The sequence below is a fragment of the Malaclemys terrapin genome, chromosome 5 (genome assembly GCF_027887155.1).
Source record: "Malaclemys terrapin pileata isolate rMalTer1 chromosome 5, rMalTer1.hap1, whole genome shotgun sequence".
Classification (NCBI taxonomy): Eukaryota; Metazoa; Chordata; order Testudines; family Emydidae; genus Malaclemys; species Malaclemys terrapin.
Window position 1 is genome coordinate 5,010,187 of NC_071509.1, and position 26,537 is coordinate 5,036,723.

Sequence of the window (26,537 nt, forward strand, 5' to 3'; positions counted from 1 at the left end):
CTAAGCTACGCTAGCTAATTGTGAACATAAAATAGATCTGATGAAGGGAAAACCATCAGAACATTGGCCCATCTAGCCCAGTATCCTGCCTCCAACAGCGACTGACGCCAGATGCTTCAGAGGGAATGAACAGACCACAGCAATTTATTGACTGATCCATCCAGTCCCAGCACGTAAACCTTAACTATGGAGCTGTTAGCGATATCTCTGAAAATTTATTTTGATCAGCACAAACATGTCTCTAGAGTGAAATAAGGCAACCATAACAGGACACAGTTTTGGAGACGTAATATAGAATACCACATCCAAAGGGAAAAGCTGTGGAGGTGAAAATTTAAGTAGGAACACAGCAGAGATTAAATTTGGCCAGGAGAATGTGAGTAAAAAAACCCAACTCAAGCAAAATACGTGTGTAGGCATAAGATATGCACTACCATATCACTTTAAAAAATAACACTCAAATCTCTTTTCAAAACAATTGTTACGTAAACATACAGTCAAGTCAGGGGAAATTATTTTAACTAAAAATTGAAAGGACCATTAAGAGCAGCAGAAGTCACATAGTTTAATCTTGTAACATGGGGCACTATTTATATTACAGCGGGGTACAAAAAGCTATTTGCAATAAAATGTAATCCCCTCTGGAGAGAGAAACTTAAGAGTGGACAGAAAGCCAGAGCTTAAACTGGAGGAATAAACACATATTGGGGTTTTGTTATATTTTAGGATATTGTTTATTGAAGTAGAAGATGCTAAAATGTGGCCTGCAGGAACAGTGTGTGTTCACTGATGAGGTCTACGACTGCCTGCCGAAAACAAAGTCTAAAATATCTGGAGCAGGGAGTAAGTGCAGAGGCCAGTGATTTTTATTAATGAAGTAATGCAGCTTTAGCCCCACAGTGCCTGGTGAGTTCTTAGCACAAGCAAGGCGTCCAACTGCGTTCTGCTCTCTCGGACAAGAACAGCGGCGCCTCAACCCACTACAGAAATCTGATATTTTTGAATCTAACATCTTACATTAGGTTATCTTTCACCCCAAATGATCCCAAAGTGCTTAACAAGCTACGCGCACAGAGGGATCATTTCACCAATGAAACGCAAATGCTTTTGGGGTGAAAGGATGGCAGCCGGGTACACAGATGGGCAAGAAGGCATTTTTGGCCAAGAATATCTGGGGCCTACTCTTATGAATATTGCCCTGGTAATCTTTCATGTACAAACCCAGAGCAGAAAGGATCTCATACCTTACTGTCTTGTCTAAGTGGCCACGTACAATTTAGGGGGGCTTTATTGGCATAAAAAGCTATGCAAGTGTTACCAAATAGGACATCCCTCAGCTGTCAGCCAGTGGTTGGAAAAATCCCGTTAGATCCGCACACTGTTTTGGGGGTTTGTCAAGAGTTAATTTGTCAGCAGTGTTCAATCCTAATGCAGTGACAGGTTCGTATATCGAGCAATATCTCCGCCATCTCTCTTTTTCTCCCAGGCTAGGCACAGTTTTTCCTCATCACTTTATGAGACTAATGAGTCCTGATCATCTGAGGAAATCTCTCTCACTTCCTTGGATTTTGGAGAAGGAAGTGTTGGGTCTCAATCTCTCCTGTACTCTGGGTTGTACAGTCAATCCTCTCCAGCACATCACGCACAGTGAACCAACTGAGACAGGGTATTCAAACCTGAAGCTCAGACTACCAACCCATCCCCTATGGGCTATCAAGAGGAGACAGATGCAAAAAGGGTTTAATTTGTTTTGCTGCTTTAGTAAATGGAGCCATCAAATCCAGACAAAACTAAGTGTTCAGATTTTACTTAAATATGGCCCTCAATAATAATTTCTATACAAGTCAAAATGAATCAATCAAAAGAAAAATTGAAGTGGTTCCCAGAATCAGTTCATGGAAACACTATCTAGAATGAGGGAATCATATGGCATACGAATTCCTTTCAGTTCACGCCACTGTGATCAGATCCAGCTCCCCCCACAAACACACCACCAATCGCTACGAATCCCAGCTACAATTAACATTTTAATGAACATCTCATCGGTCAAGAGATAAGCCCCTCACCGATGCTATACACATAGTCAAAAATAGACAGACTAGTAGGCTACCTTACCCCATGCTCAGACATACTAATGGGGGAAACCCCTTCTTGAACAGCTAAATAACGCTCTAACTTCCCCCCTCTAGTCTGACTTTCAGGAGCAAGCGTATCAATTTACCCAAGGCTTTGGAGATGCAGAAGCACAGGGGCTGATAGTATTTGTTGGGTAAAGGTGTTTCATGTCTGGTTAGCTATTTCTAGTTTGGAGTAAGTGCTAGTTCAATGATTTTTTATGTAACTGACTGGTGAGCCTAGGATGGGGGGGGGTGTGGGTGTGTCAGTCAAATTGAAATATATAAATAAAAATGTAAGTGTAAGTATGAACCTATTCACTAGAAAAACCTGGTATATGAGGAAAGATTATTCATTGTTACAACGACTATTCTAATCTGCACCTGCATTTGGATTAGACTGAAGAGAGGGTGAGCGGAAGAGTGGTTTGAGAGCTACTAATGAGAAATTAGATAGTTTCGAAGCTGAGCAAACTGCAGTATAGATCTCTCAACTCCTGAGAATATCTTCCTTTGTTGAGTTTAATTTAGGCCTCCAGATGGGTGCTTTGTGATTCTTCAACATGCATCAATCTGTAAAATTTACCTTTTAGATGTCATTTGCTCTCTCAGTTTGCTGTACATCTCCAGAACTGGGGAGAAAAGAAAAAAAACATACATACATTAAGACAAAATATATGAAATTAAATCTAGATGAAACTGTACCAGTAGCAATGATCAATTTCAGATTCCTCACCAGGAAGACACAGTGTTAGTTTATCGACGGTAGCAGAAATATTTCTCTGTTGTAGTCGACATTGTTTCAGCTCTTCCATTGCTACTACCAACTTAAAGAGAAGAAAAGAAAATTAAATTATGCCAACAGTGGTAAACAAACAGCTTGTATGTATATGTCTCCATGATGTACTCATCTCTCACCAAGTTCCCAACAGTAGGTCTACAACAATGCCTGCTAAGAGAGTTAAGGAACTCATTATTCACTCATGGAGTAGGGAAGAATTTTGAACCCTCAGGAAGTTACTGAGCAAAGCTCTAGGTCTGTGTAGTGCAGTAAGTTAGACTAGCTCATTGTGATCCCTTCTGGAAACAATCTATGAACTGTATTCCACTCCACATATGCAAAACAGTAGGGTCCCCCTCCTTGCATGAGGAAAGCAAGACTTGATGGATGCACAGGAGCCAGTAAACAGAGCTGTAAACAGGGGAGTTTGAGGGGGACTTCTATTAGCGGAGCAGGGAAGAGGCAAGCCCCTGGTTCGTAGGGGCAGTAAGTGAGGTTTTTTGTGGGTATGGTGTGTTTTTTCTGTTTTGTGCAAGTTTTTTTTCCTTGTTCAGTTTGTAGAGGCTGGTAGGGGGCAGTGTGCTGTGAGAGAAGCAGAGCCCTGATAAGGGGGTGGGGCTTCCCTGATGAGGGGGCCTATAAAAGCAGCCAAACAGTCAGCCAGAGGCAGAGGTGCAGCAGCACAGGAGCCAACGAACACAGGTGTAAACAAACAAGGGCGTTTGAGTGGGAGTTTGAAAGGGGAGATGGGGGAAGGAGTGGGGAGGGATGTTCTGGTTTTGATTTGGGATTTGTTTGGGGTTTTGGTTGTTTTCTTTTTGGGGTTCTTGGGGATTTCTGGTTTCCCACTTTGGCTGGTTGCTTGATTTGTTTGTTTTATGGAAGTGGTTTGAGTTTGTTTTTCCCCTAAGGTTTGCCAGCTCTAATCTCCGTGAGAAGCATCAGTTCCATCCCCCTCAGCCAGAGACAGATTATCTCTCCACACACTTTGCTAGTGGTTGTCAAATTTTAAATGGCCGAAGTATCACGGCTTCCAACACTTCCCTTGGGAGACTAGTCCTCACTCCAATAGGTCTTTTTCTTTTCCATTCTACGTCGGTTCTTATACTGCATTCATACATTGTCTATCTTAGCACCTTTTAGTCGTACATGAAAAAACAGAACTAACGTGCCCAAGGGAAGAAGTGTGTGCAGGGGAGTGTTTTGCTTCTATTTTTTTTTTAAAACGCGCGTGCGAGCACACACACACACACAGTTATACATTTATGTTAGAATAGATGAGGGCAAAGAAATGCACCTTGCACTCAGCTCCTGAGGGAGTTTATTTCAAAGTCTTGGGCTGACACCCAAGAGAAGCTCCGTCTCTCGCATAAAAGCTTTACCCTTAGGGCTGGTCTACACTGGGGAGGGGAATCGATCCAAGATACGCAACTTCAGCTACGCGAATAGCGTAGCTGAAGTCGAAGTATCTTGGATCAAATTACCTGGGGTCCACACAGCGCGGGATTGAAGACCGCGGCTCCCCCGTCGACTGCGCTACCGCCGCTTGCTCTGGTGGAGTTCCGGAGTCGACGGTGAGCGCCTTCGGGGATCGATATATCGCGTCTTAACGAAACGCGATATATCAATCCTGGATAAATCGATTGCTACCCGCCAATACGGTGGGTAGCGAAGACATATCCTTATTGTAGTGAGTTCCATTGTGCCTGAAGAGCAGGGCTGTTGGTCATGGTCTTCCTCCCATAGGCAGAGCCTCTTTCTTTCCTATCAAGTCTGACTTTTCCTCTTCTTAATCATAGCCCTTTATTCTGATAGCTATGCCTCCCTGGATCAGCCTAAATAATCTCCCCCATTCCTTGGTGTTTACCCCATTCAGACTCATGTACACTGATGTCCTCTTAGCCAACTAATAACTTCGTGACGGCCATCTCAATCTCTTCCAGAGCCAGTCCTAGGGATGTAGGAACAGTGCACTCGCCAGCAGCACACTGTTGGGGTCACCGTTTTTCAAAACACTGACATTTACCACAGGGAACTGTCCAACATTGGCAGGAAGATGGAATAGGTCTTTTCCACCTCTGAAGCCCATAAACCAAAGTACTTACTTTGAACGTACTGACAATAAAGTGAATTTCTTTGTGAACTAGGAAGATGGAAGAGGCGAGAAGAGCAGAAGATTTTTATGGGAATAAGGAGTAAGTGGTGAGAGTCCCTCCAGGAGGAGGAGAAGATGAGTTGCAGGAATAGACGTTTCTGGACACTTCTCCTATATTATATATATGCACACAATTGGCACTGATCTTTCTTCATATATCAATGCCTCTAGCTCACTAATCAACTGTGTTGCTATCCAAAAATTTCCCTTCAATTTGTCAATATCCCTTTAGTTTTAAGATGTAGAAGACTGAATGCAGTTAAAGGGGAAACCACACCGAAAACCATATAGAGCTTCACTTGCTCCCTGGTTCGATGCCTCCACATATGCAGCTGAAGAACACGTTGACTTACTGCTGCTGTACTGCTCTGCAAACTGGGAGCCTGATCCTTCAGTGTTTATTGGCACTAGTAAGGGGTGAAGGATTGAGCCCACTGTATGTCCATTATCATTTCAAAGACTTCATGCTTTCCAGGTTTCCCCGTCCATTCAGTTTTAACCCACAAATTATGGAAAGGGATGGTCGCTTCATACGCATCCCCATTACATCTAATGACAATTAGGTACAGGTATCACAAGTATTATACAGATTTAACACTATGGTCACACAAGTGATCAACAGTATTTCCCACACAGCTGTGGACTTCTGAAACAAGAAGTCTGTGCATTCTAACAGTATTATAATACATTAAAATATTCAAAGCTAATAGATCATATAAGGGAGGCTTTTAAAAATACAGGGCTTACTTCCTTCCCTTCACTCTGCAGTTTTCTATTCGTGTCTGTCACTTGATGCTGTGGGAGGAAAAGAAAAAAAAAAAACACATTAATTTTAAAATTTACATGTAATCAAGAGATATTTGCACAAGAGCCTTTACTATGGATTTCACCAGCTTCCCTGCAATTTCTTACAATTTCCTTCTGCGCCCCCTAAAATAGATGTGGTTAATTTGGCTTTCTGTGGCATTCAGTGGATTTTCTGACATAAGGAAAGATTCTAAGAGCAGCACAGATGATATGAAGGTGGCCATACAAGAGTTTCTTGCCAGTTACTAGACACCAGTGGAAGACAGCAAGGGGTAACACGGCGAGATGCCACCTTTGAAAAGCTGTGCCCCATAGCACAATATTCTGCCATTGTTATTCATGTAAAGTTGTAACTCACTACTTGAATTCTATTCTATAGGAGTAAAGGAGGCATGATCTGGTCCCTGAGTCAAGTGCATTTTTTGTCATCAAGTGAATGGCTTCTTATAAACTGAATATCGATTAGCTCACATGCTGTTTCATACGGCAGTTTATATGAACCGTTCAAAGTAGTTGACGGGGAAGGGGAGAAGTGGATGAATCCACGTCGACGTGGTACCTGTTCTTGAAACAGTGATGTTCAGTCCTGCAAAGTCTAAATTCTCTGGATCAACAGTTAGAGTTATCAAGTTATATAAAGTTTATAGCTATAAAGGGCACTAGGATTGTTCCTGTATAACACACAAAAATTAAGATAGTTCCTGTCCCAAACGAAGGGGTTTACATATTGTAACAGGGCCGGCTGCCTCACATGCATGCCTGGTTAGTACAGGGTCAAACTACAGGCAGCCTGCCTCAGTTTCCCGTCTTGGACTGTTCAAATAAATTTCATTTCAGGCTTTTTTGGGGTCAAAAATTACCCCTCATTGGGGACTGAGTTCATTAATATAAAATAAACCGCAAATAAAAATCAAACCCCAAAACCAAGTCCATTCATAAGTCCACACAAAAAAAAAGGTTTCTCTTCCTCCTCCCAGAACTTACTGCCTGGAGCCTTTGCCATCCTTCCCCGGCTTGGTCAGATTTTCTCCCAGGCCCCTCTGCCATGGAGAGCCTCTCTCTTTCTCTCTGCAGACACTATAACAGCTTCCTGAGCTTCCCCCTTCATTGCAGCCACTTGCTGTCCTTTATAGGGAATTATCCAATTCACCCCAGGTGAACTGGATAATTCTGTCATCAGGGTTGGCTAGCCCAAGTTCTTCAGCCCTTAAGGGGCGAGCCACCCTGTTACACATTCTTTGGCTAGGGAGGAAAAATTGACCAAAAAGGATTTTGGTAGAGTACACATATGAGTTTACACAGAATTGCACTGATCTACTGCTGTCTGCAAGCTTCCATTGGATTTCAACTTCTTGCTCAGCTCTTTCATCACTGAATTTTAAAAACTAATCCATAACTTAAAAAAATTACATGAATTTCTACAAAAGCAGCGAGAGCCAGGATCACAGCACCCTGAGCTACCACAGAGAACAAAACAACACAATGGATTATGGAGATATACCTAGCTCATAGAACTGGAAGGGACCCCGAAAGGTCATCGAGTCCAACCCCCTGACTTCACTAGCAGGACCAAGTACTGATTTTTGCCCCAGATCCTTAAGTGGCCACCTCAAGGATTGAGCTCAAAACCCTGGGTTTAGCAGGCCAATGCTCAAACCACTAAGCTATCCCTCCCCCCTTGTAGCAAGCAGCCCACCCTCATCACCTGTTTCCAGCAGAAGAGTAGTTGAACTTATACCAGGAATGGACAAACTTTCTGGCCTGAGGGCCACATCTGGTTATGGAAAGTGTATGGCGGGCCATGAATGCTCACGAAACTGGGGTGTGGGGTGCGGCCAGAAATTAGGAGTTCAGGGTGTGGGAGGGGGATCCGGGCTGGGGCAAAGGGTTGGGATGCAGGGGGGTAAGGGCTCCGGCTGGGGGTGTGGGCTCTGGGGTGGGGCTGGGGATGAGGGGTTGGGGGTGCAGGAGGGTGCTTTGGGCTGGGACTGAGGGCGGGAGGGGGATCAGGGCTGGGGCAGAGTGTTGGAGTGCAGGTGGTGGTCGGGGTGCAGGCTCTGGGTGACGCTTACCTCAAGCAGCTCTCAGAAGCAGCGGCATGTCCCCCCTCCAGCTCCTACCCGGGGGCGCAGCCAGGCGGCTCTGCACACTGCCCTGTCCACAGGTACCGCCCTTGCAGCTCCCATTGGCCACGGTTCCTGGCCAATGGGAGCTGTGGGGGCAGTGCTTGGGGTGGGGGCAGCGTGCCAAGCCCCTTGGCTGCCCCTACGTGTAGGAGCCAGAAGGGGGACATGCCGCTGCCTCTGGGAGCCACGCGGAGTGGGGAAAGCCCCCGACCCCGCTCCCTAGCTGGAGCTCAAGGGGCAGATTAAAACGTCTGGTGGGCCGGATGCGGCCCCCTAGGCCGTAGTTTGCCCACCCCTGGCTTATACTCAACTCTTCACCCTGTCATGATCCCCTTATATGAAACCATTACTCACTACAAACTCTGATGTCTTGACCAATTGCTATGGCGGCCATAGCAAGGATCTGCTGCTGCGGCCATGCTGAGGAAAGAGCAGCAACTAAGGGTAGGTCCACACTACCCGCCCGATTCGGCGGGTAGAGATCGATCTTCTGGGATCGATTTATCGCGTCTCATCTGGATGCGATAAATCGATCCCAGAGGCGCTCCCCCTTCGACTGCGGAACTCCTGCTCGCCGAGAGGAGGAACCGCTGTCGACGGAGGAGCTTGCCTGCACCACATGGACCCGCAGTAAGTAAACTTAGTTCGAGCTAGGAAATGTCGACTTCAGCTACGCTATTCTCGTAGCTGAAGTTGCGTTTCCTAGATCGATCCCCCGCCCCAGTGTGGACCAGCCCTAAGATTTCTGAATGAATTAGTATTAGTGAAACATGTCAGACTGACACCCTAGAAATGAGGTCCTCTGCTTATCCACTACAACATGTATTGCAGTGAAAACTTCCCCTAAACTGCCCCACAATGTACCTCAAACCTAACCTGGAATACTCCAATTCTAGAGGTGGAAGGATCATTCAGTCTCCATAAGCCATTCAATCCTTTACATCTCTCACAAAAATGTAGACAAGACAATTATGATGTTGTGTGGAGGATCTGTGATATAAAGAGGACCAAGACGCAACTCATTCCACAGTGGCTGCTGATTGGCCAACAGGTGGCAATGATTTTTGGCCACTTTCAACTTGGGTCAGATTTAAACTGGTGACCTAGCAGTGAAAGGTTTTAAACAGCCGCCCCAATACCAGTTGCCTGAACTGTCCAACCCCCACGACGGCCAGACTTTTTTAACTGCTTGTGCTTGTTGCTATAAACTTATCGCATTGCAGACAAGAAGGATTCACCTCATGACTTAACTTTTTACAACTTCACCGGAGTGGTCACATAGCAGCGCTCCCCCCACCTCCTGCAGGAGGTTCAGTTCTCCTGGCTAACTGCCCTACACAAAAACTGCTCATTTCCTTTATGATATACTGAGATATTTCAAGTAGAAGCATGGTATCTCCTCTGAAGATTATTTTATTTTCTTATATTCTGAAAAATCTTACTAGGAAAAAGAATTCACGTAGGCTAATTTAAACCTGCCCCAAAAAAGATGCCAAGTCTATACAAGTCTCCTATTAAAATTACATCTCAATCCCAGCTAAAGCAAAAACGAACAGGAATCCGTTCCGCCCTTGTACATTCTGTTTTTTAGAGTTACAGACACACACAGAAAAACAGATGATTATTTACATAGGAGTTCCATAGACACACACACAGCTTTTCAGACAAAGAGATTTGGAGATTTTATAATCTAAGACAGACAAGCACAGCAAGGGGTAACAAACAGCAGGTGGGGACATGGGAAGGATGAGGATATGGTAGTGAAGGATCATGAGAGGGGCTTACTTAGTTCATTCTTCTCTATATGGAACATGTGGTACCAGGCATTTGTTTAAATTAATTATAACATAGGAACAATCAGATGGAGGGCAGGAGAAGAGCAATGAGAGGATAACTGAAAGGAGTTATGAGCAGGAATATGAAGGAGAAGAGAGTGCAGTACATGGTACCGAGGACATTCATGGTACAATATTTTACAAGCCAAATAAGCAAAAGGTTATTTTAAAAAAGTAAAACTAGGAGAGATTAAATGTAAAAAAGTGAATTCGTGCAACCTTAAGGCTGCACAGTTATAATCAAAGAGTAAGCAGAAGTTTAAATGTTGCCATGATTAGAAATTTGTCCAGGTAAGAGTGACGCCTTTTTGAAGATCTGTTCCTGTGACTATTTAGTTACATCTGGGTTACTTTTCTGGCAAAATGTAACTTGCTACTCCTGATAGTACAGCAGAGCCTATACAGCTAAGGTAGGGAGACCATAACGAACCAGTGTCCCAGTGGAGAGCTGCATTGTTGGGAGATATCTTCTGGATGAGTCGTAAAAATAATAAGATAATACTAAGAGTTCCTGACTATGTGTCAGCCTTAATAAGCACACAGTATTGCCTGAAAAAGTTAGAGAACTTAACCCTGATGTTCTGATGCAAATTTCAACTTGAATTCTGACACCTAAAATGGACAGAGCAGTCTTCTTCACTTTGTATTGTAAACAGTTAGTGTTGTGCCATGTTTCACCCCAGCGGTGTTTGCACTTCAGTGGCCTGCGGGGGGGGGATGGGGTTGAGTCCTGCTATTTAGAGTGCCTGAAAGGCAATTCTGTAAATATAAGATTACACAAGACTCCAGAAACTTTAAAAAAAGCATATATAAATGATAAATGCTGTAGGTGAAATACTGAAGATGTAGATTTAATGCATATGCTATGGAACTATGTAAGACTAAAACTATCGAGGAAAAAACCAAAAACAAATACTGTACTGAATGAATAGTTGGAACACAATGAACACTCTCCACTGGATCCATGGATGGGTCTCCAGGGAAACCCTCATGAGAAGGATTCCACTACTTTTCACAAACAGATTTCTGCATATTCTTCTCTTGGGCCATTTTATAAATCAGATAGCTATGGAAATCGAGGGATCCCTAAGGGCACATGAATGGACTTCACAGTGTGCCACCAATAAAGAAGTGATTTGTAGATTGAGAAACCACAACAAGTCTTTTCAAAGAATGTCGTATTCTTGGCTAGAAACAATGGTATAAGAGTAGGCTGTTTCTTTCATATGTTCTTTGGCCTTAATCCTGCAATCGGCGTTGCCTGTCAATGGGCCTCCGGGCGAGAGCAGGAGTTTCCCTGCATGCATAACTGCAGGACGGTGGGCCTGTATGAGTAAAACCTGAAGTCCTGCTAGGATATGCCTTACACATGCACTGCGATAAAGAAACGTACAGTTACTTTTAAAACCTCAGCATATTAGAAGATGAAACTTTTTTACTCTCCAAAGAATTTTTCTGGGAAATTTTTAGTATTCTCCCCTGACACATCTTCTGCACTTAGACTTCCATACAACCACCCAAAGGTCCCACGTCAGGCTGCCCCATCCTTCCAAGCGAGAAAGGCTAGCAGTGTTACACTCCGGAGACAATCAAGGTGTCTTTGGGGGGTGGAGGGTGTCATTGTCACTAAAGAGCCAGCAATTCACTGTTCTTGGATGGTTTCTGTCAAACTATCGGTGACTCCTTGCTGTTGAAACCTGTAACGAAACTAGGCCTCGAGAATACACACCTCCAGGACATCAGTCATGCCCTACACCACCCTCAAGAAAATACCACAAGAAAATGAGGCAGCTTCCCCAATTCCGGAAACTCAGACGAGGGAGGGTTTGTTCTGATGTTACATTTTTAGAACTCACAAAATTGTTCATTCTCCACATTTTAGGTTACAGTGTCTGAGAGGAAGTTCCGAGGTCACCTGTTACTCCACCTGCCCCCTATACCTAGAACAGACTCCATCATCATCTGGGTTCTCTCTTTCCCCTCAGAGCTCATCCCTAGTTTGCTTGCCACTGCTGATCTGCACTTAAAGTTCATTTCACTGAGGGAACTGGTATAAGCTATACTGGCAAAAGTGCAGTCTTTTGCTGGTCTAAGGTGCGTCTATACTAGAAGAGTTTGCTAGTATAGCTATAGTGGTGTAAATGACCAGCAAAGCTTTTCAAGTTTAGACAAGGCCTTGGTCCTTCTGACGTTTCTCACAATCCTCCAGGTTTCCACTAGCCAAAATAATTTAGGATCATTGTCAAACTTCAACTCACAGCCTAGCTCAAATGAGAGCAGAGTTACAGGGTATGGCTAAGCTGTACTGAGGGGGCAGGGAGTGACTGCAAAACATGAAGGCATAACCGAGCTACCTTTAATCTAGCCAGCTAGGGTATCAACAGCAATGAAGCCACAGCAGCACACAGTGTATGCATATAACCCATGCGACCCAGGTTATATACTCAAGGGGCTAGACTGCACTGAAGTCCATGCTGTCGTAGACTCACCACTACTAGTATCAAAGCTAGCTCGATACATGTGCTGCAATCACACTTCCAACTGCAATGTAGACGTACCCAGAGCGACCACACTGCAAAACACTCGAACTACACAGAGTGAATGAATTCGCAGCTGATCAGTTGTAACATGAGCTACTGCATCCCCAACTGCATTACCAGCTTGGGGCTTCAACCCATCCCTCCCGATGGACCAGCTAGCTCAAGCTTAAATCACCCCTTAACTCAAGCTAGATTTCTGTGGGGGACGGGACGGGAGTCATGTTAGGAGCAAAACTCAAGCTACACCTCAAGCTAACAGTACAGTGAAGACAAGCCCTAAGTCAGTAATGAAAATATTTCACTGTGCCACAATATTACCCTTTGATAACAGAGATATGTCTTTGCTAAATTTCTCTCTTACCTTAAGCTTCTGGGCTTCTCCCCTAACTTTCAGGAGCTCCGTGATAGAATCGACAAAGCCCTGGTAATGGAAGTTGCACATTTTCTCAATCTCTCGGTCATGGTTTCGAATTCGGGCTTCCAGCTTTTCCATGAAACGACCATGCTCTTCGCCATCATAGACAGACCTAAGAAAGAGTTTCCACAGAGGTTAGAATTGCGTCACCTGTTTATATAATTACTTAGAATAAATTCACAAAATGCTCGTCGTTAAACCATAACCAATAGCCTATGGACCAAGTGGGGTGGGGTGGGTGGGGGGCATGTAAAGTGGCACTTTACTTCTGGTTTTAACTCGTGTTTGAGAATATTCTTGTCTCACACTCATGTTTTCCTCTTTTCCATTCAACAAACATTTGCTTTCATTCCTGTTTCTCTCACAGACCACAGTGTGTCTATTAAGAGCACTGGTAACTGGACACAGAACCTTCCACCTCTATTTAGGTCAGCAGTTCAAATCCAGCTAAGCCAGGAGAGACCAAAAGGGGCTGCGATTGGACGGATGATTGGTGGCCTTTATGAAGTGACTCTGTGGGCTTCAGATCAGCTCCCAGAGGACAAGTCACATGAGAAAAGCACAGTCTCTGCTGACACAAATTGCCCCCTTGTTACCACGGTCAGCAGAGCTGCTGGAATAAGTGGGACATGGGACTGAACTCCCCACCTCACCTCCCAAGTGGTCCTTCATTGTCAGAGGTAATGAACAAAGGCAGGAAGGCCTGGGGGAAGCTTGCATTCATCTTCCATGCTGGGGACAAATAGGTAATCTCGAATGGGGTCAATCCAATAACATCCATATGCACTAAATTCACACACACGGAAGTCATTCAACAGGACTTCTTGGGTTCCCATATTCCCAAACAGAGGACTCCCATATAAGATTTGATTACTCCCTGCATGGAAAGCTCAGACTGACACCTAAAAATAAACAAAATCAAACAATGTTCTTTTTGCTCCATACATCAGAGACAGAAAACACTGTAACAGCATCATCACCAACAATTCTGTGAGGCAGACTAGATTACATACAACTCATCCATCGGCAGATACATTGCTTCTGTAAGCCTAACAAACTTGGTCTTGGCAACAAAATAAGCAGATGTTATTCCAGAAAGATAAGAGTGATGTAAAGTATGAAAGGTACTTTTTTTCTGATCATAAGCACATTAAAACTTTTCCATTCATGCTAGAAAATTAAATACAGGCTTACAATCCACAGGATATCCCAAAGACACTGACAATTTTAAGACATCTAATTCTGAATTTAGCCTTCTTGACTGACTCGCTGATACTCCTGCAAACCTCGAAGTTTACAGCAAGTGTGTTTAAAAGTGATGTTATGTAATTTCAGAGACCGATTATCTTAATTCACTACTGCTGTCCAGTGATTTGAAAGGTTGGGGATGAAAAGATAAACTACAGAAATACAAAAAAAACCCAACTCAACAGATGTATCAAGTAACCCTTTAGAGGAGGCAGTCAACTAGGTGGCTCCTAGTGAACATTTTAAGTAATGCTGGGGGAGAAAAGCACTTAAGTGATTTAGGAACAGGTCTGGCTTTTGGTGGCGTTTGTGCTCCTAAATCACTTGAACATTTCACTTTCTGAACCCAAGATAGCATCCTTCTGTGTCTACAGTAAAAATCAAAATGGGACTAAGCGCTGAGGGGGAAAATGTTGAATAATTATCCTTATGACATGCGTCTGACGAAGTGGGTATTCACCCACGAAAGCTTATGCTCCAATACATCTGTTAGTCTTAAAGGTGCCACAGGACTCTGTCCTTATGATGTATTCTTACAACTTGAGTTATGCACTTTCAATCCCCCATTCTCAGAAGAGTCGTAATAGGGCGGAAACCCTACATATTTAGGGTCTTTACTTATTCTGCATTGATTGCAAAAGAAAGCTTTTAAATAAGTCCAATTCTACGCACATTTCATGGTCATTGACAAAAAGCAGAGTAAAAAGGCATGCAATTCTTTGAAGTTCACAACACAGCCTTCTTCAGTGCTATCCAGTTTCTGCCTTTGGAATAAGCATCTGAAGAGACAGTGACCTGACATTCACGAAAGCTAGGATGTTGTTACAGTATTGATTATGGTAGTTTTTATTGCACGGTAATCAGGTAGAGAGTTTTGCCAAGAAATGACTATTTAGAACTTAGAGAGAGACTGCCATCTAGTGATGGTCTATTTATTTGCAATGCTCCTTATGTATATCCTAAATCAACACTGCACATCCTTTCTAATTACCTGCATCTTAGCTACAATCCAAAAATACAAATATAATAGCATATGTATTATTCAGCTATGTAACTCCTTGGTGGATGGCACTATAAATTTAAAAGAAAATGGAAACACTAATTGAAAAAGTTCCAAGCTGACATAATGCAGTTCCACCAAGGGAAAAATACTGTTTTGCATTTATACAACACCTATTATCCAAGAGTCTCAATATGATATATGAACATTAAGCAAGCCTCACATCTCCCTAATTTTACAGATGGCAAAACAGATACAGACGTCCAGTGACTTATTCAAGGCCAAAGAATGAGTCAGTGACAGGAAGCAACAAATCCTAGGAGTCCTAGATATCAATCATCAGTTTAAACTTAACACAGCTAAAGCCAAATCCCTTGTCTTCCCTTCCAAACTCTCCCCTTTATCGATCACTGTCTACACCACCACCATGCTCTCTGTCACAACGGCCCATAAGATAGGCATCTTCTTCAACAACACTTGGATCTCCAAGACCCAAACACGCAGGCCACAGCCAAACCTTGCAGCTTCTTTCTCCATAGCATCTCGAAATTCCCACCAGACTGACACCACACACGTTTGTAGACCAAAGTCCTGGCCCTACAAATGAACTCATTGTAGGCAGACTACCGTGCCTGTGTGGTGACCCACTGACTTCAACAGGACTCCATATGGGTGAAGAGACCCATATGGGCTCACTGCAGGATCGGGGCTCAAATCTTATTTAGGATCTTAAAAATCAAGACTTCTTGAATAAAGGAAAAAGCTTCTTTTTCCAGCGACAGCCTTTTAAACCAATGAGGGCCATTTTATTTCATTCTGACAATACATCTGCCCCGTTTTAATTGACGAGTCCCTAACCTATTGCCATCATATTATCTTGAGTATCTGCAGCCGCTTCTAGGTTTTAATAACAAACAACTGTTATGATCATCTAGTCTGACCTCTTGCTTACGCAGGCTACAGAACCTCACCCAGTAATGAATGCATCAAGCCCATAACTAGAGCATACCTTTTAGAAACACGCCGAAGTCTTAACTTCATATCCTCTAAACTCACTGCTGGCACATTTGCCTAGCGACCGCCAATTCTGACTGCATGCCAGTTCCAACCCTCAGCTGTTCTTCTCAATTAAATGCTCCCATTAACTCAATCTTGCCATTTAAAATGCTGAAAGACAAGATGGGGGAGGTAATATCTTTTACTGGACCAATTTCTGTTGGTGAGAGACTTGTAGAAGAGCTCTGTAGAGCTTGAAATCTTGTCTCTCTCACCAACAGAAGTTGGTCCAGTAAAAGATATTACCTCATTCACCCTCTCTAATATCCTGGGACCAACACGGCTACAACAGTGCAAATTCTTAGGTATTTTGGCCACACTACACTCTGCTGTTTGATCACTTTTCTCCCCCTACTATTTGCATTACTCCTACATACTCTGACTTACTCTCTTACTTGCCTACTTATGCCTGTAGGCATCCATCACCTAGTCGACATCCATTTTATCCGATTATTCCTCTTGCCCTCACTTCTAACCCTCTCTGGGACTCTATCCCATTTGCATCCAGGCTGAAACCTTGTAAAGCCCTTGGAAATGTTCCGATAGAAGTTTTGTAAAAGTGTTCCTTCTTATGTCTGCCCATTGGAGTTTTTGTTTACTGAGCACATAAAAAAAGCAACTTAAAAACAAAAAAATTCAAGACTCAACACGACCTTGGATTGTCGTGTTTCATAATGCCCAGGTTCATTAAAACAAGCTTTGGTTTTGCAAAGGTCAACTGGAAAAAGCTTTTCAGGAAAGTTATAAAAGGCAAATGTACTACCAGAGACACAGTAGTTTGACAGTCTTGTTTTTAACAAAGTTTATCCCATACAGTGAGGCAGCCAAACTTCACCCATCTGAGGCCCATACTGTCAATCATCAGGGCCCCATCCAAGTGGCATGAATTGGAGCACTATGAAGCCACCTTTATCTTTAACATGGTGGTGAGGATCTTTGCGAAAGGCCTACACTGCACTGTTCCATCCTGATCCACTGCGCTTTGTTGTCTCTAAGCCACATCCTCATTCGAAAACCTGGATGGCTACGGCCTGCATGCGGCCCTTGGGATTCGTTTTGACCACTCCTTGCCATACATCTTGGTAACTCGTTAAAATGCATTTAGGCACAGGCTGGGGGGATGGAATGGGGGTTGTGGCTACCACACAAGACAAGCCTGGAAAATAGGAGTTGAGGGTTCTGTTCCAAGCTCCGCCACAAGCTTCCCGCATGGCCGAGCTAGTCACTGAGGGACAGGACATAGAAAAGCTGTGTGAAAATAGGGATAATGCTTCCCAGTTTTACAGGGGGGCTTTGAGAGTTCATTCGTTAATATTTGCAAAGGTCTTCGAGATCCCCAGATAGAAAATGCTATGGAAGTTCAAAGACGACTTATGCAAGCACAGCAGAATACTAATGCAACACTACAAGAAACACTTCCCAAGCCAGTATTCAGCCTGAGTAGGAACTTCTATAGTTTGTTCTGCATCCTGAAAAGAATGGGTCCAACGAACGTGGTTACCAGCACTCTAATCTGTTTCAATTAACGACAGATTAAGAGCCTGACCCTGCAACCTTTACTCCAAATGGGAATTTTGCCTGCTTTATGACTGCAGGATTGGATCTCCAACAGAAAAAAAATAAATTGAACAAATTACAGGAGGAGGAGGAGGAATGGGGAGGGAGGCAGGAAATATCTCCCAAGGAATCTCTGGGGACAAAATGAAAAAAAAAAAAAAAAGAATCTGGAACAGTACAAGGACATTCTGGGGACAATGAACAGAAGTGTCTTGCTTTATGTTTTCAATTAATATGTGGAAAAAAATTTTGAGTCTGGTTCCGGACTTCAATTTTTATTTTTATTTTTTTCCTTCTTAATCTTCTGTAGTGGTTTTAAGGCCTCAGAAACATTTCTTCTCATTCGGCTACATAAAAGCACTAGCATTTTGTTTATTCTGAAAAGTTAAAAATGAGATGAAAAAAATTAATTACTGCATAATATTAAAAAAAAAGATTAATGCAACATGCCCATGGAAGGGGTCAAACAAAGTTTGACAGGCTCAGATCTGTTTAGTACACAATGTGAAACACCAAAATCATTGAGTCCCTCTGTTCATATTCTTACGGTTTGCAAAATGTCTGTGTAGCAAAGGGACACCAGCAGATTACACGTAAAAAAACAAAAACAAAACAAAAAAACAGTTCTCTTACTCGTGTTACTAATACTTGACATTTTTTCCAATTGAAAATCTTAAGTATGGAATTTCCTTTTCATCTTGTATGCTACTTTTATTTGTGCACTTCACTACGTTTTTGCAGTGATGATCGATCAGTCAATCCACTTTCAGATTTTCCTGAACCAGCAGAGTGTTCTGACATTTGGGTTACAAACACTGCCAGGAAACATTAAAGCCACACCACTCTTGCATACTTTTAATTAAAAATATTTTTGTAATCATGACAAATTTTGTATTAACAGTCAAAGTGGTTCCTTTATTTGTATAAACTCAAAACCTGTATTTTCAACCTACATTGACAGAGTCCCTTTAACAACTGTAAACATTAGCAAACTACTAGGGGAAGTGATTTATGTTGTCATGAGATTTCTACTCTAGAAAGCAGTTCCTGAAAATAAATCCTGCTCTTTCCAGGGCTCTAACATGGCTGAGTAGCAGTTAAAATATGGTTTGACCCTGCTCTTACAAGCAAGTCCTAACCATATTATAAGGAGGTCAAGAAACGATCCCATTGTAACCCCAATCCCCACAATCAGTTTGCTTGTGTAGCTAGGATGCTGAGCTTTGAATCTAACCATTAGATGGCACTGATTAACACCTTTCATGAAACGGATTTCCTCAGCGCTTGCCTTCATCACATACAGCAAGATATGCTGTGACTGCCAACTCCGTCATAGATGATGGTTCCTGCATGGCTTTGCTGGAATAGGAAATTTAGGGAAATAGGAAGTAGATACAGGGCCTTTAAGGTTCCAAGGGCATCATTTAAGAAACAACAGGACACAGGCCAACCAAAGCAAGATAATGCAAAAATTCAAGCAAGCTTCCCCCACTTGTCTAGGTGTTATACATAGTGCACAGGTAAATACCGTAATATCACACCACGACCGGGAACATCTCAAACACGAAGGCATACCTTAGTGATAGCAGCCTTGGGACAAGGGGAAGATTGTAAAGAAGACAACAGTATGTAGTGTGAATGCCTGGTTTTTTATTCAGAAAAACAATGATTTTATTAATTTGTTATGGATCTTTATTAATATGCTAAACTTCAGTAGCACTCTTTGTTTGAGAATCTCAAAGCACCTTACAGCCATGAATTATGTCTCAACACCCTATTAAGTAGGAAAGGGATACATATAGATCACTTCCCTCGCACAGAAGGGGGGCCACTTCTGGAGTGAATACAGCAGCTGCTTAATAAAATTACTACATAAGTTTAAGACAGGAAATTAAGAAATTGTAGGGAAAAATTTAAGGAGTCTGAACAATTATCCGAGGAGGGATTTGGCCAAGAAACTACAGTTAATATCCCTACTCTAACAAAAGTGCTATGGGCCTGCTAATTACCATAAAAAGACAGGATCTCAATATTTACTTGACCCATTCAGACCTATCTATACTAAAAAATTTCTAAAATTCCTTCCCTTTACTACCACTGGGTCAAGCTCTACCAGTGGGTGCTGGCAGCAAATTAGAGCTTGGCTACACAAATTATTCTGAAATAACTTGGTGTGAAATCTTTTATTCCAGAATAAAAGTACTTTTTTCCCAATTTAGCTTAACGGATTTTGGAAGCAGATTCTGGAATAAGTATCCAGACATGAAGTTGTTCTGAAACAGCGATTCCACTTTAAATTCCCACCCTACGTTATTCCAGAATATCTCGTGTAGACTAGCCCTTAACCACCCTATTGTGGTTCCCTGTTCCGAACAGGGTTAGACAGCACAGAGCCTAAAATACTAGCGTCCACTGTCCCTGTCTAGGCTAGCTCCCTCACTGTTAAAGTAAATAGGAAGGCTAGTACAGCAACAACTATAGCTTCTCAGAGTCACACTGCCAAAGTAGTCATCAGCATGCAGACACTTAACAGGATATTGCAATTAATCTCATTGCTGTCAGTTCACTGTGTCAAGAATTTACCAAGGCCTTGTCTACAGACAAACTGTCCTTGGGTTAACTAGAGGAGTGTTTTAAAACCAATTTAGTAAACTCCGTGCAAGTTTACATTTAGATGCTTATCTTGGTTCGAGTGGTTTAGCTTAGTCTTATAAAAAAAGAAGTCAGAAGCCTCTTTGTTGACAGATCATGGACATGAGCCACCTCAAACCGGTTGCCACTCACGTGTGCCACAAGTACAGATTCTCCTTACTAACAGGGCTTTGGAGCTGTGCTCCGGCTCCGCTCCAGCTCCAGGCAAAAACCTGCAGCTCCACTGCTCCGGAGCTGCTCCGGGTTCCGCTCCAAAGCCCTGCTTACTAACATGCCACTCCTAAACGTATCACACCATGGCAAGACCTATGGAATTACTTCACACAAAGATGAATTAAGGGCAGAGGATCAAATTTCCTGGCATTGTGTCATGGTTTTATTTCCTCACCATTTTGTATTTAATCGGGCCCCAATCCTCCTATCTTTGTTTTTATTTCATTTTTCACAAGGGGACCCGCACAAACTCTAGCCACTGTGTAATCATAGAATCACAGGACAGGAGGGACCTCGAGAGGTCCCCTGCACTCACCATGATAAAACATATAACGAATAGTGATCCGCAGCAGATTATCTCAAAGCGATTTCTCACAACACTCGTTTGAGGCAGGGAGTGGGTCAGTACCAGAATATAAGTTAGGCAGAGAAACTTAGCATATAAGGGGACTCTGGGTTCTACTTGGGCACCTAAATGAATTAAGTGCATATTTACTCTGGTATTTCTAGATGCTGGAAAAGACTTCAACCGCCTGGTTGAACTGCTTCATGGATTTTGAATTGGAGATTCCTGAGAGTCTGTATAATAACTCAGAGGCTCTTTTTTTTGTTGTGAATAGTCAACTAGCAGTTTTTCCTGGCCAGTTTTTCATCCCCTCTCTACTGAGCTACTGACAATTCTCGTACAAAATCCAGAATAAAGATTTTCAAATCAGGGAAACTGTCCTAAGTCTCATTTACATTTGTTTTGGAAGAAAATGTGGTCTCTCTCTCTCTCTCTCTCTCTCTCTTTGATGCAGACCACAGAGATCACCAGTGGAGCTGAGCCTATTGGGCACGCCTCAGCATCCATGATACTGTTCTTCTCCTTTCCTGCCCGTCACTGATGTGAAAGCAGACACCCAGAGCAGGAATTTTTCCTCTTCCTCTCTTGAAGGAGGAACCCAGGGAGCAAGACGCAGCCCCAGGAACGGAAGTGCAGCCTCTCATCTCCTTTGCTTGCTGCAAAGAAGACCACCTGCTCCTCAGACACATCCTCTCTGGCATGAAGCAGGTCTTGTACTTTCCTGTGAACCTCCTGGTAGAATCTGGATGCCTGCAGCCAAGTAGCTTGAAGTATGGATGCCCCCATGTCAACTGCCCTGACCACCATTTCACCCGAGTCAAAGGATATCCATATCTGGTACTGAGCTAGTCCTGCCTTCTTGCGGACTAGCTTTTTAAGCTCCTACCATTTTTTTTTGTGGGGAGGGAATCAACCAGGATGGAGGTCTCTTTTCATAGCTCCATCCTTTAGCTATGCAAGCCTGGTATCCACAATGCAAAGAGCTTCAGAGACCACTAAATTCTTCCTCCAAATGAATCCCAGCACTATAGCTCAAGATTCTGGAATGCAGCACCACAGGTGAAGCTCATCTTCCCGCTAGCTATAACTACCTCTGCTGCCAAGGTCTCGTGGAGCTTGTGGGAGATAAAGCCAGCAACCTCCTTGGCGAGGGTGCACTTTTATACTCAGTGGTGTTGACAGGCATAACAGCCAGTAGAGGGTCTGAATAGCATTCTCCCCTGCTACCTCTGCCCTCAAGGGCCAAAAAAAAGACTAGTTGAGTTCCACAGGTGTCACACCAAGAGACTAAGACCTAGGAGTGCAAATCTGCACAGATTTTATTTATTTATTTATTTTTTAAAGCAAACAGCCTAATATGTGAGCTACTTAGGGCCCAATTCTCTTTCCACTAAAGTCAACATCAACCCTCCCAATGGCTTCAGAGGTGTAGGACTGGGCCCTCTGTTAATATTTATTAAGTGCTCTGATGCACCACTCAGTTGCTTATTTACAAGAGCAAAGCAATTGAAAGAATGTAATGCAGAGATCCCTCGGCCACATGTGGGGTGGAACACAGGAGCTGCTTTGTGCCAGCAAGTCCAAACAAGTCTTTAAGAAGAGGAAGTCAAGAATAATGACTCCAATTTAAATTAAGTTTCAACAGTTTGGTTACAATCTTCCAATGAGGGAACAGGCCTTTTATCATCTGCAGCTAAGAGGGAGAGCTTGAAAGCCGTTAACATGCGGCGTTGCAAAGCGCCAGGAAATGTAGGGAGCTACCCAAAGCCAGGCAGCCAGCATAGCTTCAGCCAACAAGAATCCCCCCAACTGAGGCAAATATGAAGAGAACTGGCCCTGAGCAAAGCTTTTAATTTCCCTCATTTTAGAGAACACAATGGAAACAATTCCCCAAGAACAAAAGCGATGCGTCAGTGGGCCCTACTGTCTCAAGCTCTTTCAAGTTGGAAGGACAGTTGATTTGCACCATGTGTAGGATAGGAATGCTAGCTAGAACCAAGCGAGATAAATTCAGCCCCTCCAAGCTGGTTAATATTAAACCGAAATGAATCATCTTTACAATAACGGTAAACAAAAACACCGGTTTACAATGGAAGAGATTTAGCAATGTGCCCCAGTCACACTTCCTTTGTGGAGAGTCTCAGTGTTCATACCTCATGTACTATTGTTGGCAAAAGTATTGAAATATGGGTCAGTCACATGCGTAAATGCCAGAGGACACGGTATTAAAGACACCACAATGTCCTCAACTCACCTCTGCTTGGCCTACCATGGTGTTCCAGCACATTCAGTTCTTTATTAAAGATAAAGCAAAGGGGAACATAGAATGGCTTGGATGCATAGCGTATGTGCTACAACACAGAGAGAAAAAGCTGAATTATAGATATCAATGTTCCTATTTTGGTGGGCATAGAGCTCTGTCCTTTAATAAAACTACTAAATAAAAACTGCATTGTTTAAAATGAAAGTAGCTATAAATTAATTGGAATACAATTCAGCTCTCTCTCATTCCTCAAGCGCAGAAAGAGTAGGGAGGTGATTTTACCTCTGTATATTGCATTGGTGAGACCGATACTGGAACCTTGCTCCCAGTTCTGGCATTCACATTTTAAAAATGATTGAAAATTTTGGAGGCTGCAGAAAAGACCCACAAAAGTTATTTGAGAACTGAGAAAATTCCTTACAATGAGAGACCTAAAAAGCTACATCTGTTTAACTTATCAAAAAGAAGATCAAGAGGTGACTTGTTTACAATATAAAGTACCTTTTGGGGGAGAAAATACCAGGAATTAATGGGCGCTTTTTTCTAGTGGAGAAAGGCAGATCAAGAATTAAAGGCTGGAAGCTGAAGCCAGATAAATACAAATTAGGAATAAGGTACTAATTTTAACAGTGACGGTGATTAACCACTCAAACAAACTACCAAGGGAAGTGGTGGCTTCTCCATATCTTGGTGTCTTCAGATCAAGACTGAATGTCTTTCTGGAAAATACGTGTTAGTCAAAAAAGTTATTGGGCTCAATCCAGAGGTGACGGGATGAAATGTCATACTCTGTGATATACAGGCAGATATCTAATGGTCTCTTCTGGCCTTAAACTCAATGAATCTATGAAATGCAGGCATTTTTAGAAGGAGATCAGCCTTCCTGTACCTGTACCTCACTGAATCTCCGTCTCATTTTCAAGTCTCAGATAAACACCTATTTCTCAACTTGTCTTTTATGTCTTAATTTCACTCTCCTTTATTAACTGTGTAACTGTATTTGAAATAGAGATTGTATCCAAGATGCCACTAATTCAAGGGCCGAACAAACTGTATGGCCACCAGAATGCGTGGTCTGTTCTCAAAAATCGGACACTACCACCTGAAGGAAAATCTTCACTAGATATAGTAGCATTTGGGATTCTGTTCAGGTAACGTTGGCAGTGGTGCACAAATGCAATCCAATATGTAGCAACACGGTGCAAAATAGTTGCATTACAGTGAATTTATAGTTGTGGCTAATACTCCATTATTCACACCACACTATTAGAAGATTCAAAATGACATCCCTGATTCCTATCCTTGGAGAAGTTGCCCCTTTTGCTCCCACCCAACAAGCTATCTTTGTTTCCTCCCTTGCCTACAGAAATGATTTACTTGCTAATATCGGCGATAACTAGCTCAACCCTTTTCATAAGGTTGAGGGTAACCTGGGCTCCTCTTTCAGCTGACTTTTCGGCAGCTAAGCACAAATATAGTGTGTTCTATACAAACCATTGTTCTTGCCTGCAGAGAGTTGGAAAGGAAAATGGGATTATTTTATATACAATAAGATAGAGTACAATTCCCATTTGACAACTGTTAAAGGTGACAATAGAGATGAAGACTCTAAAATCCGACTTACCATATCTCAAGATTTACAACCTGCTATAGAAAGTCTTGCAGCAATCATTATTGGCGAAGAAAAACTATTCTCAAAGCAGTGATCAGTCACTGACGCTGGGGCATAAACACTTACACTTCAGCATAGTCAGATGCCCTATAAACTGTTGAAAAATGCTATGCAAACGAAGCTTCCAATTTCAGCTGCATATAGAAAAAACTGGAGCAAACAGTATGCAAAAATATGCTCTTGGTTCAGAATATTAATAACTGAATAAAACATATTTTCAAACTTTTAAAGTGTTAATATTGTAGTCACTACACCTTTACAAAACACATTAGAATACCAAAAAAAAATTAATATCAAACTTTAAATAGGAAGCTGCCATTCTGGTAACCTGACAATGTAGATAAAGCAGCTCCCACGGGAAATCAAGTGACTCAAATTGTAAATTCTATTCCATCTTCCCATAACAACTTGCCCTAAGTTGCAACAGCCCCATTCCCCATGTCCTGGACCAACTCCTTGGAAGAATCTGTACAGTGGCAATTCTCACTTACAGAGACACCACCAACATAGATAGTTATCAGCGATTGAGAAATAACGAAAAGTAAAAAAAAACAGTGCAGCTTTCCTTTAAGCACAAAAAAAAAAAAAAAGCTACCATTTGAAACATAGCTGCCAATGAAATTATTCCAGCTCTATAAATAATTTGTAATACCTGCAAGGCACAGATTGATGGAATGGATCCAGCTTGCTTCCAAGCTACACATTCATAACAATCATAACATCCTCCCCCTTCGACATTTAAGATTGCCTAATTTAAAAAAAAAATCCATGCAATACATCTTTTAGCAACATACTATTATTTATTATTTGTAATGTGGTACCACCTAGTGGCCCCAATCACAGAACGGCCCAGTTATGCTGGGCTCTATATAAACATAACAAAAAGACATTCCCTGTCCTGTCTCCCTCTTCCCCAGTAACTAGATCCAGAGCTGCTTTCACAGTAGTTCTAAACTCAGCAACTATTTCATGCATTTAAGGCTCAGCTTTGTTTACATATAAAAAGGACAAGCCAGCAGCAAGATCAATAACAGGTTAGACATATAGAGAGGCTTTTGAATGCAGTAGCTAGAACTTCGGCTGTAGTGCCTTCCAGAATCTAGGGCCAGACCCTGTGTGAGGTAAAAAGGACCATGAAACTAGTCATTGTCAGAATTCCTTCATCAGGTTAGGATTTCTCCATTTTTCCCCTCACACACACCCCAGAAATCAATCAAATTATGTCACCTTCATGCCAGGAAGGGATGGACTGGTATTGTTATTTCTATTACTGAATAGGCACAACGGATAGGAGTAATGGAGTAAGATGTAGTCCTGGACATGGTGAGAACACTGGCCACTCTGCATATAATTGTTTCATACCTCAAACATCACACATTAGTGCAATAAAGTTCAAAAAGCATCCAGACATTGGGAAATGTCTCACTCCAGTGACAGCAGCTTTGCATTAATGGTGATTAGTTACAAATAAGCTATATCTTCAGTAAGTGTATGTCTATCTAAGGCATATCTTTAGTTCCCATTACCACAGTAGGGGGAGGGGGCTCACAATCATTAGGGTATTTATCTCACAATGCCCGTGAGGTAGGAAAGTACAATTACTCCCAACAATCTTTTTATTTTTTTATATATTAACCTACAGCAAGGAAACTGAGGCAAGAGAATATGCAACTTGCCCAAGGTAAAACAGGAATCCAGCACAGGGGACTGTACTGGGGTCTCCGAGTCCCAGGCTAGCACCACTGGACGACGAAGTC

The 26,537-nt window shown here is 42.5% G+C and overlaps 1 protein-coding gene across 1 annotated transcript in view; it reads right to left on the bottom strand.

The window, feature by feature from the left end:
* The window catches only part of EXOC6B (exocyst complex component 6B), a 442,705-nt gene that overhangs the window by 356,894 nt on the left and 59,274 nt on the right, over window positions 1-26,537 (bottom strand). The window contains exons 2-5 of the mRNA XM_054029651.1: window positions 12,720-12,885; window positions 5,798-5,845; window positions 2,851-2,941; window positions 2,701-2,746 (exon numbers count right to left, since the gene is read on the bottom strand). Coding sequence (XP_053885626.1) covers window positions 2,701-2,746; window positions 2,851-2,941; window positions 5,798-5,845; window positions 12,720-12,885 — 351 coding nt within the window. The remainder of the gene's footprint in view (window positions 1-2,700; window positions 2,747-2,850; window positions 2,942-5,797; window positions 5,846-12,719; window positions 12,886-26,537) is intronic.